The 19521-nt window shown below is 39.3% G+C and overlaps 1 protein-coding gene across 1 annotated transcript; it reads right to left on the bottom strand.

Annotated features, from left to right (window-relative positions):
• Positions 1-1337: 1337 nt before the first annotated feature.
• On the bottom strand, positions 1338-19198 carry ATP6V1C1 (ATPase H+ transporting V1 subunit C1). The gene is made up of 13 exons (XM_080581683.1): positions 19060-19198; positions 14249-14430; positions 12892-12959; positions 11659-11744; positions 10759-10853; positions 8969-9060; positions 7802-7900; positions 6333-6401; positions 5138-5230; positions 4955-5048; positions 4362-4459; positions 3129-3255; positions 1338-1944 (listed from the first exon to the last, which is right to left on the bottom strand). The coding sequence occupies exons 2-13, from the start codon at positions 14378-14380 to the stop codon at positions 1849-1851; spliced, it is 1149 nt and encodes a 382-aa protein (XP_080437809.1). The 5' UTR covers positions 14381-14430; positions 19060-19198; the 3' UTR covers positions 1338-1848.
• Positions 19199-19521: the final 323 nt, after the last annotated feature.

The raw sequence follows: 19521 nt of genomic DNA, 5'->3' as shown, positions 1-19521 counted from the left end.
AAGAACTAAAAGGAAGAACAGAGAGAAGTGTTTAGCCTGAGTCCTTCTGTGATCACCAAAACAGGATTAAATGCTTTTTTGGGGGGAGGGAAAGGGAACTTTGCCCTAAGTAGTTCATTACACAGTTACGGTGAGCTCAGACCTAAGACAACTATGTAGACAATAATAATAAAATTATTTTTCAATACTTTTTCAATACAATTTTTCAATATTTTTCAATACAATTTTTCAATATTTTTCAATTATTTTTCAAAAATGTTTCAATTTTTTCAATATTCAACTGTTGATTTATACAGGGGAGGAGCTGACTGAAAAAGGGAAAAACCTTAAACTTGCTCAAACACTTTGAAAACCAGGTCAAGGCAGTAAACAGCTGTTACCTCCTGTGAAGGAAGGGAAGGACCATGGGAGTACAGGCACAACTGACTACTTGATGTTAGTCTTTTCCCTTTTAGCTGTAAAAATTACCATATGTAAAAAAAAAAAAAGCAAATATAATTAAGAGATTTTTTTTTAGAGAGACTGCAGAATCCCAGTTCATTATCAGTAGCGAGATGCAACTCTTGCTTTCAACAGCTAGCCTTTCCTTTTCGTAATCAGAGATTCGCTGTTGACTTAGAGATAAATTCCTCAAAACTGCTTCTGATTCATGATTAGAATCTACAGCTGAAAGCTCTGCACTGCACAGCCTCACAGCACTCCATTTTAAGGACCAAAGTGGAAAAAAAATCCAGCAGTTACAATCTCAATCTTAATTCAAGTCAGTTTTAAAGGGTACTGCAGGTGTTTGTTTTTTTAAAACACATTTAGCAGCTGGAATATATAGTGTATTTGCAAGGGGTGTGATAATTGCAATGGAAATAAACAACCCCTCTCTACATACATTCAATGGAAGCTGTCATTTGCTTTGTAAGGATAGGAAAGGATGACACACACACACACACAAAAAACAACGACACACTAAGAACCAAAGAAGGAATGTAATAATTCAGTGGTCCCTGGCTGCAACTGAATGAAAAGAGCAAAGAATTATCAAAAAGATTCCCTATCATCCTAGCTTGTTAGCATCCCACCTTACAGTCATCTTCCTAATAATTATCTCAAGTCTTTTCCTTAAGGTCATGAAGATATCAATGTAAAAAACATTCACATGTAGGTCTGGTGGCCAGAGTATTTCTGCACACAACAGGAGAAATACCTGCAACTCTTAAAATTGCGTTGAAGTCCATGGTAATTCTGTACCACTGCACACAGGATGCAGCTCTGGTTTTAGGACTTAACATATTGCTTCAGTTTAGACACAGACATCTGTAGTTAGGTGTTGCACAAGAAAGGGAGACATTTGCACAGGTATGTTTATTTTTTTTCCTGTGTGTTTACAGTGCTTCAATTGTAATTGTACAACATTCAAAAAGCACAATTTCTTACCAATCTTACATACTTTACATCACAGTTCAACAATGTTAACACAAGTGTATTTACTAAATCAAACAGAATGGCCATAAACATTTACACTATTCTTCTGTAAACAATTTTTTTAATAAACAATGGGAAATGGAATTAATACAGATCACCATATGAAAGAGGAATGACCTTTTCCTTAAATAAATCACTCTGTTTATAAATACTTCGGTTCTCTCAATATACATTTACAGACATAATTGTTAAAAGCAGATTGCCTACACTTTCCTTTAAAAAGAAAATGTCTGGAGATGGATCACTGTGGGTAAAATTCACCTAACATATGAAGCAAGCATGTGATTAGTAGAGTGTTAAAGGTATTACTGTACTTCACCCTCACTTCAGCTTGTTTACACCAACACAGAGGATTGTCATGTTAGGGAACTTTTACTTGAATTCCAGTAAATTGCAATCAATCTTGTAGTACACGTATGGGTAGTACTCCTGCTGGCTGAGGTTTAAGCCTGGAATATCCATAGTTGCCTGCAAGTGAAGTTTGGAAGCCAGTTATACTCTTACAACTCACATTTCTACTCAGAAGTAGATTAAAGCATTCGTATGTTTGAGAAACAAATAGGACGGGCAAGACTTCAAGCTTAAATTTCCATGTTCAAGTGACTGTTTAAGCAACAGACAACAAGTCAGAACTTGGCCAAATATTAACCTATTTTTCAAAATGAAACAAGTGCTTTCACAGAACCTAAGTAGCTTTGTATCCACAATCCACATCTGTTGCTATAGTAAACACTGCCACTAAATGGAAAGCAAAGGGCTGCAATTACGTTTTACTATTGTTAAACTCAGCCAGTTATAGGCTGCTGAGTGATCCAAAAAGTTACATGAAACTTAGCATCCCATTTTCACCTTGTCTCACATCCCCTCTCCGCCAAAGAGTCCTTGAAATACTTCGGAAAAAACATTACTATAAATATAATTTTAGGGAAGATCATTTTAAATCTTTTAAAAATATAGCTAAACTCATTGTGTGGTCTACCTCTACTTATTTAACTATGAAAAGCACAGCTTTTCAATACAAAATGAAGGTGGTAGAATAAGCCTCCCAGCAAACCAGCTTTAAACATGAAAATGAGACACCTCTACAGGTGGCAAGGATGACTCCACCTTCACAACTCAATCTCTGTCAGCAGAGAAGAACAATAATACAAACTTCAAAACAGACAGATATGCAACTAGAAGAAAGATCATTTCAGTATTTTAAGGCCACTGCTATCTCAGGAAGTGGACAATTTATGTATTCCTTCTGGGCTCAAAAAATAGTAAATGTGTTCAAGTTCCTTAAGCCTAGTTTCAGATCAAAGTTGACTTTATTTGAATTCTTTGAGAACGTGAACATGTATCCAGCCTGTAAGGCATCTTCCCATTGGTAGCAGGGAAGAATGCAGTAAGAGGGAAGAATTCAGTAAGAAGTGACTTGGGACTTTTACACTAGACAGCTCTTCAAATGCATTAGTTGCAACTTTAAATACTACCTTCCTTTGCAAAAATGTAAAGTAGAGGTGTTATTTTTATAAGGAGACAGTTTTCTATACTGTGAGAGAACTGTAAAAAATATGGAGAGATGTAGCTTTTCAGTAACACTAGTAAATTTTTATTAGAACAGAATAAACCTAATACTGCATGGGAGTAGCAGTTACAAAAATACTTACATCAATGATGGCTGCTGCACTGCTGTCAAGGTGTTTGTATAAGTCATACAAAACCTCCCTCAGTTTCTTCATTGTTTTCTTATTAGGCTGAAGCAGCATTGCCTGGAAGTTAACCGGCAAACCATACCTGAAAAAGTTAATCAGACAACTATGAAAATGCTGAAATAAACCTCCGTTTATCATTTCAAAGCAGAGTTTTATTTTACTTTGAGAAAGAATCCTATTGCTGATGAGGAAAGTCTACTCATTTTCATAAAATCATTCTGATTCTACAGTTCATAATAAGATGTAAAGTGGAACTTCAACTTTGAAATAACAGAACAGATATTTAAATGCCTTTAAAATCCCTGAATGCTTAGCACAACTCAAAAAGTTACCTGAAGTCTGGACTGAATTTTGAACATTCCCAGTAATCTACTTGCAAGGCTCTGCTTCTGCCACTAGGTGGAGAATCTAGTCTCTATTCCACCCTCCTTTCTAGATATGTGGAAACATTTGCCAATACTCAAACTAAGTCCAACTGTCTTCTTTACTCAAGTTTGTCTTCAAAACCTGCCTGCAGCGGCTATGAAAAAAGACTAGATTCCAAGTTAATATGCATTTTTCCTCCTCCAATTGTTTTCTTTATAGCAACTCTTACCAAAATTAACTAAAAAAGTCTTCCAGTTTTCTGATCAAGTCCTTTCCACTCTGAAAAAACAGATAATTTCTTTTATAGAACTACAACAACTGTTTATGTCAACTTATTACCTATACTTCTGAATAGGTATGAAGAAAACAAAACCAGATGCACTTTACAGTTAGAATATTGAATAAGAACTGTTGCTTATTAGCACACATTTCAAGATGTCAAACTATAGCACTAAAAGCATAAGAACTTTTTATTCTGAACTATTCACATTTCTCACTTAAACAGATGATACACTAAGCTCTTTTTACAAGCAGCTCAGTTAAAGCAAGCTAAAAAAAATCAGCAGTAATGACTTGCTGCAATCTAGAGTACCTATAACTCCCATCAAGCACTGGGAGAACACACAATTATCTACTTCAAATGTTCCACAACTGGAAGCAAGAGTTATGTGACCAACTATTCTTGCATCCCACTCTTTGCCTTTGATTACTCCTTCCTGTAAGGCAGGCATTCACAAACCTCAGGCTACTAAAGCTGAGCTAGATGTGCTTTTTCCCTTCCTAAACTTTGCAACAATTTATTATTCAGGTCTGTCTCATTACCTTAGAACAGATTCAACAAAAACTCGTAGTGCTTTCACATGAATCCATGCAATGAAAGCTTCACTGAAATTAACTTTCAGCCACCGAACCAGAGGCCCCTGTGAAAGAGAAAAAAAATCTTACACAGAAGAATCAGACAGTTAAGCATGTTTAAGCAAATACTCATTATTTATATCATAATATAAAGATAACTTAAAGGCAGAGTTCACACTATTGATATAATGGGTCAAGGGTAGTTTTCTACAAAGTAAAGATTCATTTAACAAGAACTCTGTTCTCTCTTCAGTACACCATCCCACCTGTCCATGGGCTAACTGTATTAAGGACCATTTCAACAATATCTGATTATTTCATTCAAATGTTCGTCCATTTTCAAACTTCACATACTATCAGCTGCAATCCTAGCGCTTGGTTCAACACAGTTAAGAGCAACTCAGCTATCCCTGAGCAGACTAGCTGGGCTGCAGGCTGACTATGTGTCATGTCATCCCTGCAGTATGTTCTCAGAATCACAAGCTCATGAAATCATTATGCAGTATTAACATGTCTTAGACATCTTAGGTTTCTATAATGACTAGCTTATACAAACTTACAAACTGTTTCTTCTTGTCAGTTGACAGCCTATTCATTTCTTCTTTATCAGCTTTCATCTCTTCTTCATTATACTGGAAGTCACGGACCATAAATCTGCATTTGGAAGTGGATAAAAATCAGAAGTGGCTATCTAGAGATGCTTCAAAACACAACAGAGAGAACACATACAAAATAAGCCTTACTTATATTCTCTTGCTTTATGCTTGAAGTCATCCACTGCCTTCCTGAATAAGGTGACATTGCAAAGGTAACTATCTTGATCCTCAAAAAGTACACTACACAGAAAAAAAGTCAGAATTATTAAGGTTCGAGTCACTACAGATCTGAAATACAATAGGTTAAGTTGTACTTTATTGCTACTTAGGCAGGAACATAAATGTAGATAATCACATGGGATTAGTTCACAAATTAAATGCTCTCTATAGAAAGTAACTGAAGCTTTAGCAACCACTCTTAATTACCCCCTCAGTAAAGAGTGGCACTTTGCATTTCATGTTCAGACACTTCACCACTCAGAAGCACTTCATATGCGCCTATGTATTTGGTCAAGTTAAAATTATTTTACTGGAAAGGGAATTGAAGTCAGTTTAGTACCGAAAAATTTAGACTACAGAATTACTGGAAATGTATGTTCTAAAGAAAAAGGAAATGGATTTAAAATACAGAAGTACTCAAATTAAGACAACAGAAATTGATTAGAAAGTGTTACTTATACTTTAAAGAAGATGCCAAGATTTACTATTTTATACTTCAATATAATGCCTATTCTGAGAATTCACCTTGAGGAAAAAGCCTTGTTGAAATTTAGACTGTTTCTCAATCCCATATTTTTTCTCAAACTGTTGTATAACACTTGTATTGAACAAGTCACCTCTTCTTTACCCATCCCTATATGCGATAGTTTCCCCAGTAATTAAATCAGAATCATTAGCAGATCTAGGCTGAAGTTGATCCAACTAAAATGTGACGTAAGGGAGAACAACCTCAGATTTTGTAAGGGGCATGGAGTTAGTAGTATCACCTATCTAGATCTACCCTATCAAAACCCGACTGTCAATTTAAATTAACACCACATCAATGCTTTATGCTACATGTTGACTTTATTTTTGATGTGGTAACGAAGTTGCTAAAGTGGCTTAACCCTGTTAATCAAATCCTGGCATTCATCTTCCCCATCATAAACGTCAGCACCAGTTTGGTACCAAGGGCCTTTGTTAGCACGCAACAACATAATCAAGCTTGATTGACTCAGATAAAACTATAAAGCTAGACATTTTGACAAGCTTTAGACTAATCTTTAGAATTTAAAGTCAATACAGATAAAGATCAAAAAAATGTAACACAAGCAAATGTGAGATCTAACATCTGACAACTTACTTGCTGGAACGTGGCACAACCATCTCCGCTAGTGTTTCATATTGCTTAACCCAGTCATTATAGTTTAACCTAGAGAGCACACAGGTCGTGATTACTTTTAGCATTGTAGACAAAGATCTTAGATTAGTATGTCAAGTTTTTTTTAAAAAGTTAAAAACATTTAATTATCACATCTTCCAACACAGATGTATGTTGTTAGAAATACAAAAGTCATCAGGGACAATTCTCCTCATACCATTTTTTAAGACTATTGCTAAATAAACTACATTAGCCAAAGTGAGAAATATTTTATCTTTGGTCTTCATAGAAGTTGACAGGTGCACAATTTCTGAAGTCAAGTAATGATGAAATTAAATCAGTCATCATTCAATATTGTTCTCAGAGGGCCAAATGGACTTAACTGTCAAGGTTTATCAGAAACTCCTCACACAGCTCTGCTCTTCTGAGTTACTAAAGGGAATACTTCTTCCACAACTACAAACAGGTTCCCCAAAGTCTTGCACTTGCCTAAAAGACCACTGAGCATTCGGGAAGCCCTGCCCTCCTGTAGCTGGTGGTGAAGGGATTCTACCCCTAAAACACTAAAAATAAGTCAAAGGTAAAAGAAAAATAACAGCTGAGGTATGCTAACCACCAGTTTTCTGCTAAAACTACTGCACCTGTTTTGCCTTCACCAGAGTTTTACACATGACAGACTACTACTGCATGCAATAAACAGCCCACATGCTATCTGCACAAGTTAGAAACTCTCCTTGTGCCTATCTCCAGGGAGACAGGCTAGCACTACAAAGCAGAATGAGCTGTCCAAAGCTTTGGCATTTTCCTTTATTTTACAAGCGTTTTGAAGACATATGTATCACAACTTTCCTTGGCCAGGGAAAAAGGGTGGTTTTTTTTATTGTTTTATTTCAGATGAGGAACAGCCTGTTCATTTTAAAGTTTCATGTTAAAGGTTTAACGTGACATAAGCACTATTGCATGAGTAGAGACAGAGAAATACAAAAGCAGTGTTCTCACAACCTGGAAAAGCGGGGAGTAAAGTAAAGGGTTCACTTGGTTAACTACATGGTGAATGCCAGCATAGAGCTAACCTGGGTAGTTCTATCACTAAGCCTTCTAATGGAAAACAACTCATGTTTTCACTCAGTACTTATTATTTTCGTAAGGATACTTTCTGCAGCATGAATCACCACGGCTAATACTAGATAAGAGACCTAAGTCTATACTCCCAGTTTCTCTAAAGAAATTCACGAGCACTCAGCATTGCTTAGGGTGAGCTCCTACAAACAATGGAATATTATACACACAGGCTCAATTGCAGTAGGTGTCCACATGTTTATGTTAGTAGATCCAGGAAAACTCAAAGCAATTTCAGTCATCTTTTCTTACAGCATTATAGGATTGTGGGGTCTACTGTTTGATTTAAATTTATTATTTTATCCTGCTCTTCAGAGAAGCAATGAACTTACTTTGGTACAATCACTAATAATGTGACCAAGTATTCTGAATCAAGTACAAAGTCCTCTTTCTTTACAATATCAGCAAGGCTTCTGGTTAGCAAGCTTCCTCTGTAGAGAAACAAAGACAATCAGAGCAAACACGTTTAAGAATTGAGCTGGTACAGACAACAGTTTCTATTGCTTGAAAACATAACATATTTCATTTAAGCATTCAGTATGGCAGATCAAACAAAGTGTCCTTACATGAATGTTATATACACAAAACTTTCTATCAGTAGCTCACTACTTTTTATCATTAGCTCACTCAGTGCTGTGTGTCATTTCCATATTCCAAAAACCTCACGAACTTAAGAAGCCAAGTTCTCTTTTTAAAAGTGATCTAAGAACACAAGAACCATCAAATTCTCTGTGAAGGCCAATATATGGAACCTCAGTTACAACCAAGCTACTGCAGACCTACATACAGAACCCCAATGAAAATTTAAAGCAGCAGCACATTGCCTTATTCACAAAAGAAGAACCTACACAGATTTAATGGGGCTTAGCTGACAGATTACCATGGCTTAACAAGGAACTTATGGCTCCCTCATAAAACAGCTATCATTAGTCTGACCCACAGACCTGAATGAGCCACCAGGCTTTCATCATTAACGATAATGGGAGGGTTGAGTCAAATTAATCAACCATATTTGGACAGAACTACTGTATCTCAGCTACTTGTCATGTGTACATGACAAGGCAGCATGTGGTCCTTTTTTAATTTGTCACTTGCATGTATGCAACAGCTGTCTCTCTGCTGGTTGCTTTTGAGGGAAGACACCCGATTAATAGATATGCCTAGAGCACAAATTGGAGTGAAGGAAAAAACTTCCTTGTTTAGCCAGACGTAAGCAGCAGTGCTACACACCACTTCAACAGCAAGCTTCTTTCAAGGGCTTCAGCAATTTATACGATTTGTACATGCGTTTGTCTATTTCACTATCGCTTGCCAATCACAAGTGAGAGATTACCAGGAAGTCAGCTGGTAATAAGCATCCTTCTATCACATATGCTACTCAAGACTGATAAATGCCTCAAAAACACATTAAGCTTAGAGCCAGCTTCACACATTACTAAGTTCTCATGGTTAGAAAAGTTTCCTGCATTGCATTAGCAAAAAAATTAAATGTGACTTACGCATTCTTTCTTTCCAAATTCTGAAGGTTCCCTTTTAGATTATTGTATGCCGAGGCTCTTGCTTTAAGATCATTGTCAATCTGGTTTACTCCCTTGAAGATCAAAAAAGTGTCTAAAGAACTGAGTTTTTAAATGATTTCTTAATTTCAAAGCTTAGATCTTTCATCTGCTAACAAGAACTCATTGAAAAATACACAAGCTAAAATGTTTATTTCTCTAGGGCTTAACAAGCTTCACTCAAGACTCAGAAAATTTTATGTTACAATTCCTACAGAGGAAAATGAACCAATAATAAGAATTACACATCCTCTTCTGAATTAGTGGTATCAACTGGACATGCACGCAGCTGATCAACTCCACCAGCTTGAGGTTACCACCCTCCAGCTCAGCTGACAGAAAAGATTATTTAAGTTTACCTTCACACTGTGATACAAGTTTACTGGTTAACACTGGGTAACCTGTCCTTCAGCTGTTTTTCACACTTTCCTCTCAAGAGTTTCAGTGGCAAAAATGATGGTACAGTCTTATAAGCAGCAAATCAAGATTCAAGTAATGCAAACCAATAATGCTTTGCACCATCTACAACTTAAGATGAGACTCTGCTGCACTGTATTAGCTTATTGCATGTTTTTTCTTGCACTTCTCCTTGAGATGAACAGCCTTGCTCACTCTGAAAGATAAGAGTATCAACTAGATGTACCACCTATCTCATTCCAAATGGCTGTTATTACTTGCCATTCTAAGTATTACCACTTTTTTTTTCTGGAGTTATTTCCCATTTTGTACACTTTAAAAGAAAAATACCATAAGTTCTATCACCATCTCCCTTCACCAAGTCATCTGCTGCTGTTTTACATTGGCAATGGTTTACAGATATAAAGGAAAATCTGTTTTACAGGTATTTTCGACAATCAGTAACAATTTATATACTTCAGAATGTCTGGAGTTGCACAGGGCCAGTTTCAGATAGACACAAACAATATTTCAGACAGATGTATTTACTTCAGACGATAAATGCATTTGTCTAATTGTTAGCAACATTCTCCATTTAATGACTCTGGTACCTTTTGATCATCTTTGAAACTCTTATATTAAGACTGTAACTATTTCACCGTTTAGACTGACTTATATTTGGCTTGCCAGTCCTCCTCAAGTAAGCCACCCTTCTCAAACATATCCTCTAGATTAATTGGAATAATTACAAAAGTAGTTAATTCCCAGTTAGGTCGTTTGGCAGCAAGTTGAAAAACACAAACCAAACTAAGTAATAAATAGCTCTCAAACATCCACTCATACTTCTACCAGGCTGTACAATGAAATATTTTTAAAATCAGTGTACTTAGCGAACAGCTGGGTAGCTGTAAGAACTTGGTGCAGCATTGCTCTGGCATTATACCACTGCCTACTCTCTCCTCCACCACAGTAAGTAGGTACAAGTACACGGGAATTGCCAGGGGCACGTATCTGAGCATGTAGTTAAGAAACTCTCCTTTTAATTGTGCCCAGGCTGTTGACAAAACATTCTGCTGGCATACACCACTTCAGGATACTACAAACAGCACTTCAGCTTGGGTATCCAGATTTCATTTTTACAAAATAAATCTTTCTTAACAGCTATGTCACTTTGTTATACAGCGACCTTGTTTATGGTAACACACAAGTTCACTTGTCTGCACCAGGAAGAAGTTGTTAAAAGCATGAATATCCTGGCAGGAAAAAAAGCTTTGAGTATTACACAATGTGCATAAAATAACTCAAGCAAAAACGCTTTATAAAACAAATGACCTTACCTTTGCAATAATTTCTGAAATATTCTTCAAGGATTGCTTGATCGGATATTTGGCCATATCCCACTGGAACCTTGTGATATAGGTGACCAAGTCAACTAAAATTTTGAAGAGGGACTTTGTTAAGACAGACAATAAGATGACTGATGTACTCCATTTAGGAATATTTTAGCAGAAGAGTACTGTAAGAGACTACTGTAGACCTTCGCACATATGTAACCTGTTGCTTAAGGAATCTGAAAATAAACTACCAAAATCTTAAGTTTTCTGTGACCTCTGCCTTCAGATATTGATATCTTTCCATCTCTGTAGACCCTAAAATGGTATTTACTAGTAACTACGATGGCTGGAGAAGCACAGACAAAATCAACCATTATTTTGCTTTGTATGAAAAATGGCTGGGAGAAGGCAGGGTTACGACTGTTACGTGCCTCATCTGAAGCAGCAGTTTTGTAAAACTATAGGACAGACTATCCCAAGTCCCTCTCTTAAAATAATTGTGTTAATTAGGACTGCTGCACTTGTTTTCACATTAATCCATTCATACTAACCTCTCTCCAGCACAGTTTATGAAAAAATGTATGTATTCAGACGACAGACCTGTACAAAGAACGTTTTTAATGACCAGTAACAGCCATTTTTATGTTCCACCAAGAACTTCTGATGATAGCCTTAAAGGATCAAAAGGCTTCTACAAGTGAATATTTAATATGCAGATCTGTAATTTTTTGCTATTTCGGATCCTATCATTCCTTTCAGGGTAAACGACCCGTGGGAAAACATGTTTCCATACCTAAACTAGGCTTTCAGAACATCAAACAGAAGCAGCATTAAATGTGTGTCTGGATCACCGCCTTCCCTCCTACCTCTCTTAGGATGTACATATTACGGTTAACACCTTACCTCCATTAGCCAGAAGATTTTCCTGAACTTTATCTTTACTGTCTTCCAGAACATCAGCCATATACTGGGCCACCTTCTTCACAACGCTGAAAAATGAAAGATAAAGCTAATAAAAAAAGAAAAGATTGCCATTTTGAGAAATGCTATTCCTAAAACTCATATGATATTGTCTGGAAATTAAGAGATTGGATCAGGCATAAAGTGTTGAACGCTTTACACATAAGTTTTTCAAGAGTACCAACTGGGCTTGCTATCTGAAGGAGACCAACTCAAACACATGTCAATTTATTTAAGTCATTCTCGAGCACTGCTGCTCATCAGTTCTCAACAAAATTAAGCTACTTCCCTTGCCTCCAGGGAATAAAGGTTGACACTTTCAAGTGTAATCCCACTATACTCCAAATTTTTTCCCCCCTCCTTTGCTTTTCTCGAGTCTCTGAATGTTTCAAAATCCTAACCCCATTCTCAAAATATGTAGTGAGGTAGAAATCATCAATAATAAAAATTAAACACAAGGCAACTGTGACAATGAAAAATGAAAGAAAACCAAAGAGCTATAGGGAAAACCCAGCCCAAAGCCCTCATGAGATCTGAGGCACAAGACCTGCCTTCTCCAGTAGAAAAGCTAATGTTTAATATTACTCACATGTGCCATGCCAAACATTTTCCTGTTCTGTTTAAAAACAACTACTTAATACTTCTCTCCTTGAAACAGAAGATAGCTCCATAAGTTCTGGCTATGGAAAGTTTAGTTATATTAGCTCAAAAATCACTCTCAAAGGACCATTAGTTCCTTCAAAATAAACAGCCTTTGCATTTAAATTTTAATGCTGTGTAATCATCTCAGTGGGTTAAGAAATGTGTTACCTTCCTGAAGTCTATAAAGAATACTCTAACTTGCTAAAATGCATTTTACTCCATCTCACCATCACTTCCTGCAGCTGCCGTACTCAATTCTGACCAGCTCTCCAGAATCTGGCACCACACAGCACTACTACAGGGAGAACCAGCCTTCATCAATGCATAATGTCCCGCTGTTCCACGAGAAGTGTCCCCCCCAAGCACAGATAGTAGGAAAAACAGCTTAGCCTACTGAAATCAGCTTATTGACTGCATACAAAGGATCACTATGAAACCTAAAAAGGTTGAAAAAAGCCCACGAATCATTGTGGATTGGCAAACCATCACATCATTGTTCAAATATTTTACATGCTGGTAAAAATAAACTGTTACCCCTCCACAAATGCATCCAGCTTAGCCAGCTCATCTGACAGACCAACTAAAACATCCAGTGTCCCGACCTAGAAGGAAGAATCAAAATACATTAGCAATTGTATACAAACCTAGAAAAAGAAAACACCCCTAAAACAGTTCAACTAAATACATAGAAGCCAGGCCATTTATATTGCACATAAATTTAAGGTATACTCAGCCTCTGCCCCCTTTAGGAATAATTTAATTCACAGGAAATAAAAAGAACAGAAACAAAAACAATTGTTAGTAACTGTAGTGAGCCACAGGAGTTTTCAGCGATAATTTCTCTAAATATTGTAGGTACCCCCTAGGTTGAAGGTCATCCTAACTCACATCCACGGAGCTCCTGGGAAGAGACTGACACTGATTGTACTACTAGATGTAGGAAGAGGGACTACTTCTCCTGAAATAACTCAGGATGGTCTAAAGACGAACGATGAGTTATGGCAGATGGAAAATGCTCTAAAAAGACAGCGTGTGCTCTGGGTCTGTTCCCTAGTGGAGGCAGAATGAGGCAGCATGCCACCTGAACTTGAACCATTCTGTAGACAGACAGGGGTGGCATTTTTTCCCCTTCATTTTGATAATCTCTCACTTATAAAGGATTAAACTGAGCTCACCATTCTTTTTGTTCGAGACACATGCTGGTGTCAGACCTTTTCTTGATGTCTCCTACCTTTTCCATAGCCTGATACTTGTAGTTAACCAAGAGAAACTGCTTTCAGATTTTGTTTCTCTTCCCTTCTCACAGTAATACCTCAAATGGTTTCCTTCCTATTTTCTGTAACACTCACTGGCTGGTCACACTCAAATGCTCTCAGCTGGAGACAAGTGCTACTTCTGGACACAGAAAAAGCAGTAACTGTTTGGTCATCTCCCCTGTTTTAAATCAAGCCACTTTGCTGCATCTCAGCCAGAAAAGCAGCAGCAGACACATCAGAAGTGTAAAAAAAAAAAAAAAAGAAAAGAAAATCATGTCATCTGAATCTGAATACTTGGATTGCAAATCTCCGTTTGCACCTTGATTTCCAAAGCTAATTTTCTTCTCCAGCTACCTGCTAGCAGTATGAGACCCCAACTGCTTCCTGTGGAAAAAAACCTGCTTTATTAGCTGAAAGAATGCAATTTGATGAACCTTTAAAACTTACAGTATGAGAAATAATCTTATAATTCCAGAGAAAAGATAATTGTTCGTCTAAATTAATGTTTAGATCCACACATACTCATCAAAAGACATCAGCTGTTTTCTCTAAGAAGCCTGCAAGTATTCATCACCTACAGTTTTAGTCTAAAGAAACAAACACACTTCTTAGGACATGACAGGGGGCTTACGTACCTTCAGGTCTGGAATATTGAACTTTGAATTAGTAGAAAGATTGTTATTTTTTGTGGTCGCTGCGTGTAGTTTCTCCCATGTCTGTTGACAAGTTTTTTCCCCAGGAGCAGAAATGAGCCAGAACTCGGTCATTTTTGTCTCTTATCTTGATGCTTTCTGCTTCTGAAGACAGGGGCAAGATGCTAGTAGGAGAAGGGAAGTGGGATGGAAGAAAGAATATCTGCCATTAGTTTAGGATTTAAAGCTTTGCCTGAAGAAAAATCATCCTGTTCCATGTAACTGAAATGCAGTCCTAGCCACTGGAAGAGATTCTACCAAGAGTATCACGTGGTTCCAAATTCACTTTTTCCTATCTCCCAAATCACATTTGCACGGTTGCAGAGTATTTTTAAACTGCCCATCCTGCAAGTTAAAGGCTGAGTTTGCAACATTAACATCTGCAACTCCACAAAAGATTATAAGCAATCTAACTGAAAATAAATCCAATAACACAAGACCCAAATCACGTTTTCAAAGCTCTGTGTAATCTCCAAGATCTCTGTAACAGACTGCTTTCTCTGTACATGCAAGAGAAACATATTTCAGCTCTGACACTAGAGCCTTTCCAATCACTTTTCAGATTAGAACAGTATTTCAAAGTCAATTAATACGCCATTTAAATGTATTTTAGGCAAACTTTGCTTAAGTGAATAAACTAAGAGGGCTCTCCCAGCAGCTGAGCATTTTGCCATGAAGGGGGGCTCTATTCTAGTCTCGGTACCTCTGTTGTCATTGCAGACTTTCCACAAAATTATACCAACACTAACATTATCAAGAGAGATCCAGTACTAAACACAGTTTATGTTACAGGGCTTGCTTAGGGAAACGTTAACCGTGTTATCGCACATAATGGGCCTCCACTGGAGGTCTACTATCAACATTTTGAAGAAAAACAAAATTTCCTCTTATTCTGAGGACTTAGATGCATTATCTTCCTTAACACTTGCCAAACTCGGTGAGTCTGTAGCACGTTACGCTTTCCTACGCTTCATTGAACCCTGGCCCTATAAAAGACCCAGTCAAGTTTACTGTAAACTTCACCCACGCACGGAGACATCCCTGCAGCTCACACACACACACTCAAGTGGCTAAGCTTTAGATTGGCTTTTGCTTGGACACGATTACGCTAAGACTAGCAGAGGCTTTGGAATGGATGTTGACTAAATAAAAGGCAGAAGTTCAGGTGGCAGCAGCAAGTATCCCCGCACGAGGCAGAAGAGCCGAAGCACAGAAGTCCAAGGCTCCTGTTCAGTAAAACAGACGGAACACTGCGTTCTCATGCTTTCCACTAAAACACAAATAGACCTTCCAGAAAATGTATAAAGTTTCCAGAGATTACACCAGATAAGGAAACAGTTGCATGTTCACAATGACAGTCTCATTCTCTGCATTACAGATTGGAAAAAAAAAATCTAAACATCTCTCCCCAGGAAAAAAAAATCTCTAATGGATCCATTGCAAAGAATAATTGGAAAACTTTAGTTACTGAAAGCAATCTTTTAAAGTCGGTTTTCAAGGACTGACTGTGCAGACTAAATATTGACAAGTCTACCATAAACATAACTGGCTGCAAACACCTGAGAGACTTGCAGCAAAAATTTAATCATGCTAAAAAAAAAAGTGAACTAGAGCACTTCATGATTCCTTAATACCAGAGGGGAAAAAAAAAAAACGAGTTGTTCAACTCAATAACCAAGATCTTTTTCTACTGCTCAAAGCAAACAAGCAAAGATGGAGCAGTTGTCACTTCCAGGAATCACAAAGCTACAGAACACCTTTTACCTGTTCCCCCCCCCCAATTTTTCTCTGCCTGGTTGGTTTCCAAGAAGCTCTGTCCCACTCCAACAACCAGGGGAAGTAAGATCATCCCCATCCCAGACACCCACTCGGTGCAGGATTATTTGAAATGGTCAGCGGGGAGGAGTACCGACACTGCCAGACACGTGAAAGACCGATAACCAGGCACTTCTCCAGCCAGACACAGACTAGTTTCAGCATCACGGCTTTTTTATGGTCCCAGAAAGGTTTTCAAATACATACACAGGAAAAAAGCTTCACAGAAAAGTTTTAAACGTTTGTTTGGATGCTTGTTCTGTGTAAGGAAGATGGAGTTTGCAACCAGAACTACAGGGAACGAGGAACAAGAAGTGGAAAAAGGAGAAGTGCAATAGAACTGTAAGAAAAACAGAAACAGACACTAGCCAGCCAAAAATACATATTGGCCCCCTGCAAAATGAAAGCTGTTACACTTGAAGAGCACCAGAGGAAAAAAAGGCAGGAAATACCACGGGTTTGGATCATTTAAGTATGCTGACGGTTTTTTATTTTTTATTTTTTAACTAAACTATTATTTTATTCCCTTGAACTGGAAATAATGGTATGTAGCCTTCCCTGAGATCCACTGCTGCAGTAAACTCATTCTCTCTTTAGGTCAAGAGGTATTTGTAAGCTGGCAAGCGCTGGCATCTCAACAGCCTGTAAAACCTAGCAGCGGTCTCGTTTTGGCCTTAACAACAGAACTACAAGGATAACAAGCAATTACCTGGATACTGCCCATGAATTAGCTGCACCTTGCCTCGAGAAGACTCCTCAGTGTTGTAGTTTTGATGGTATTTCAAACTGCACTTGCACAACTATCTCAACACCCCCAAATTCCAGTCCAATCCGTACTGCAATCTCACTGTGCTAAGCGCTGTCTGTATAAGGATGTAGTCCTGACTTCAACTGAAAGTCTGAGGCATTCTGTGTTGAAAACTAAGTTACATGGGAAAACAAACACAAGAACAAAAGCACACAAATAACAACCCTCTTGTGAGTTTTTTAAAACAAGCTGGCAGAAACAGATTTTGTTTAGCCTCTGGTTACCTCGTATCCCAAGAAAACCCCGAAGGGGCATTCAAAATTTCAAGTTCTCTGCTAACAAACCTGTGATTAACTTTCTTTCCTTTCTCTACTTAGCTATTTATTGCAACTGTAAACTTTAACTGAAGCAGAGTATCTACGGCAGAAGTAGGGAGGAGAACCCAAACAAAGAGCTGTCTACCAGCCACCATCGCACCCTCCTCACTCCCAGTGAGCACTAACTGCATTATTCCAGTCAATTTTTCCCCAGATGTCCCTGCTTTTATGTTCTTGGATAACAAACCCAGGGAAACAACCTACAAGAAGCAATAGGAGCGGGCGAATGAGCTTTTGTTTACACCCTGGACCTATGTGACTGGCACTGTTTTGTAACATACTGCTGGGTGGAATTTGTCATAGGATGGTTTTACCTAATTACTGTCAGCTATTTTTGCTATTCCAATTATTTCTGATGTACATTCATAAAAGAGCAGAAACATTCATAAATGGACATCCAAATTCATAAATGACATCGTCTACAACACGTAAATACATCAACTTAAAAATATGCAGTGCCATAGCACAAACACAGTTCATCGAGCTAACTTTCATTCCATGCTGCACCACAGCGATACTGAGCGAGCAGGAACCATGCTGCTAATTCTGCTGGATCTGGTAAAGCTGTCAAGAAATAAAACAATTTCTGAGATGTCATTATAAGTATATTCTGACCAACTTAAGCATGAAGGGCTTGCTATACAATGAGAAATTAAAAAAAAAAAAGTGGAAAACCCATTAAGCCAGGAAAATAAGAAGCAAAGCTTATAGAGAAACCTCTCTGCAGACCAGGCTGAACCAAAGTTTAGCAGTTCCAGGAAGAGGTTCTGGAATTCCAGCTTCATATACAGCATTAAGCAAGCCACATCGATTCTTACAAAACCTCAAGGTCATTAAATTATTATTTTCATACCGCTCAACTGAAGCACCAGCATCTCAAATAAATAAATGAATAAAATCTTGTGAGACCAGTGATGCTTTGACCCCCCTTCACCTTGTTTAGTACGCACAAAGAATGCGACCTCCCACTTTTAAGGGCTTAATACCACAAATACCTGAGAACACACTTCTGTCATTTTAGGTTGAAGGACTGAGCGGCGTCCCACTGAATTCCTCTTGACGCCTTCCCATAAACATGTCTGCAACACGACTCTGAAGCACAATAAAGGCTTCCATGAGCCCTCAGACAGTGGTTTATGTAACACAAACACTGCCAGGGCGTTCTGCTAGGCAAATAAACGCAACTCATCTACACGGTGTTCTCGGAACATCGCCTCCCTTGAAGCTTTTCCGCTGAATTACCTGTGCTTGAACCCCAGCTACTCCAATACCTGAAACAGGTTCGATATATTATTTTGAGCAGATTTCGCATGGCTACCCATAACTGATAGGGCTTAATTTTTGTATCGTTAACAAAAGAGGACAGCGGGAGGAAAAGGGACCTCAGAAGTAAAACCTCCCAGGCAGCACGCCCCGATGTGCCCCACGAAGCCTCCGAGCAGTCCTTTCTGCGACGTACTTGGGCACACACACACCGAGCGATGCCGGGACGGGATTTGCACTGCGGCTTCCCCTCGCGGCAGGCGGGCAGGCACCACGGCCTGCCCTTCCCCAGCCAGCTCCCAGCGCCCGGAGCCGCCCCGGCTGCCGCCAGAGGCCATCTTCTCCTCAGCCCTGCCCCCCAAAACCCCTCCTGACGCCGGCCTCTCGCCCTCCACCCCCCCCAAACTCCCCTCCCGGTGAGGCAGCCGGGCCCGGGGCCTCCCCCTCAGCCCTCCCCGGTGCCACAGGCCGGGAACGAGCCCCGGGGGCGCCCCAAAACCTCGACACCCCCCACCCCCAGACCCCTTCCCGCCCCCCGCCGCCCTCCTCACCGGCGGCCGCGGCCCCGTCACGGCGCCATCCCGCCCAACCGCCCCGCGTCACGTGACCGCCGCCCTCAGCTGACGCCGCCGCGGCGCCGGTCACGAGGAGAGGGTGAGAGGGGCGGGGCGGGGCCGGTCTCAGAGCGCGAGGGTCGCGGGTTCGAGACCCGGCTCTGCCCCTCAGGGCTTTGGCGGTTGTTGGGGTAAAGGAGGGAAATAGGTGGGATGGGGAGAGGTTGGCGTTTCGTGGCGGAAAATACAACTGGTGAACTCATCGGCGCTGTTTGGGGAGAAAATGCTGAAGTTTGGTGTTATGTTTTTTTTTACCCACAGCGCTGTGCTTGGCTCTTGGTGCTGGGTGACCAGAGGCAGGGGGTCGCATCCTGCTGGGTGAGGCAGTGAGAGACTGCAAGCCACATACGGGTCGGAGTGGCCTCGGCTGCAGACAGGCTTTATACAGGGTCACAGAAT

Source organism: Anser brachyrhynchus (genome assembly GCF_964034855.1).
Source record: "Anser brachyrhynchus genome assembly, chromosome: 2".
NCBI lineage: Eukaryota > Metazoa > Chordata > Aves > Anseriformes > Anatidae > Anser > Anser brachyrhynchus.
This window is presented reverse-complemented; position numbering and strand designations above follow the sequence as displayed.

What these genes read in the sequence shown, in the direction of transcription:
- ATP6V1C1 (XM_080581683.1), bottom strand. Translation starts at nt 14,380, where the DNA reads ATGACCGAGTTCTGGCTCATTTCTGCTCCTGGGGAAAAAACTTGTCAA. An exon ending in CTGGATGCATTTGTGGAGGG is followed by an intron (nt 11,745 to 12,891) that starts GTAACAGTTTAT and finishes TTCATTTTTCAG; the next exon opens with CGTTGTGAAGAAGGTGGCCC. An exon ending in AATTTGGAAAGAAAGAATGC is followed by an intron (nt 7,901 to 8,968) that starts GTAAGTCACATT and finishes GTTTCTCTACAG; the next exon opens with AGGAAGCTTGCTAACCAGAA.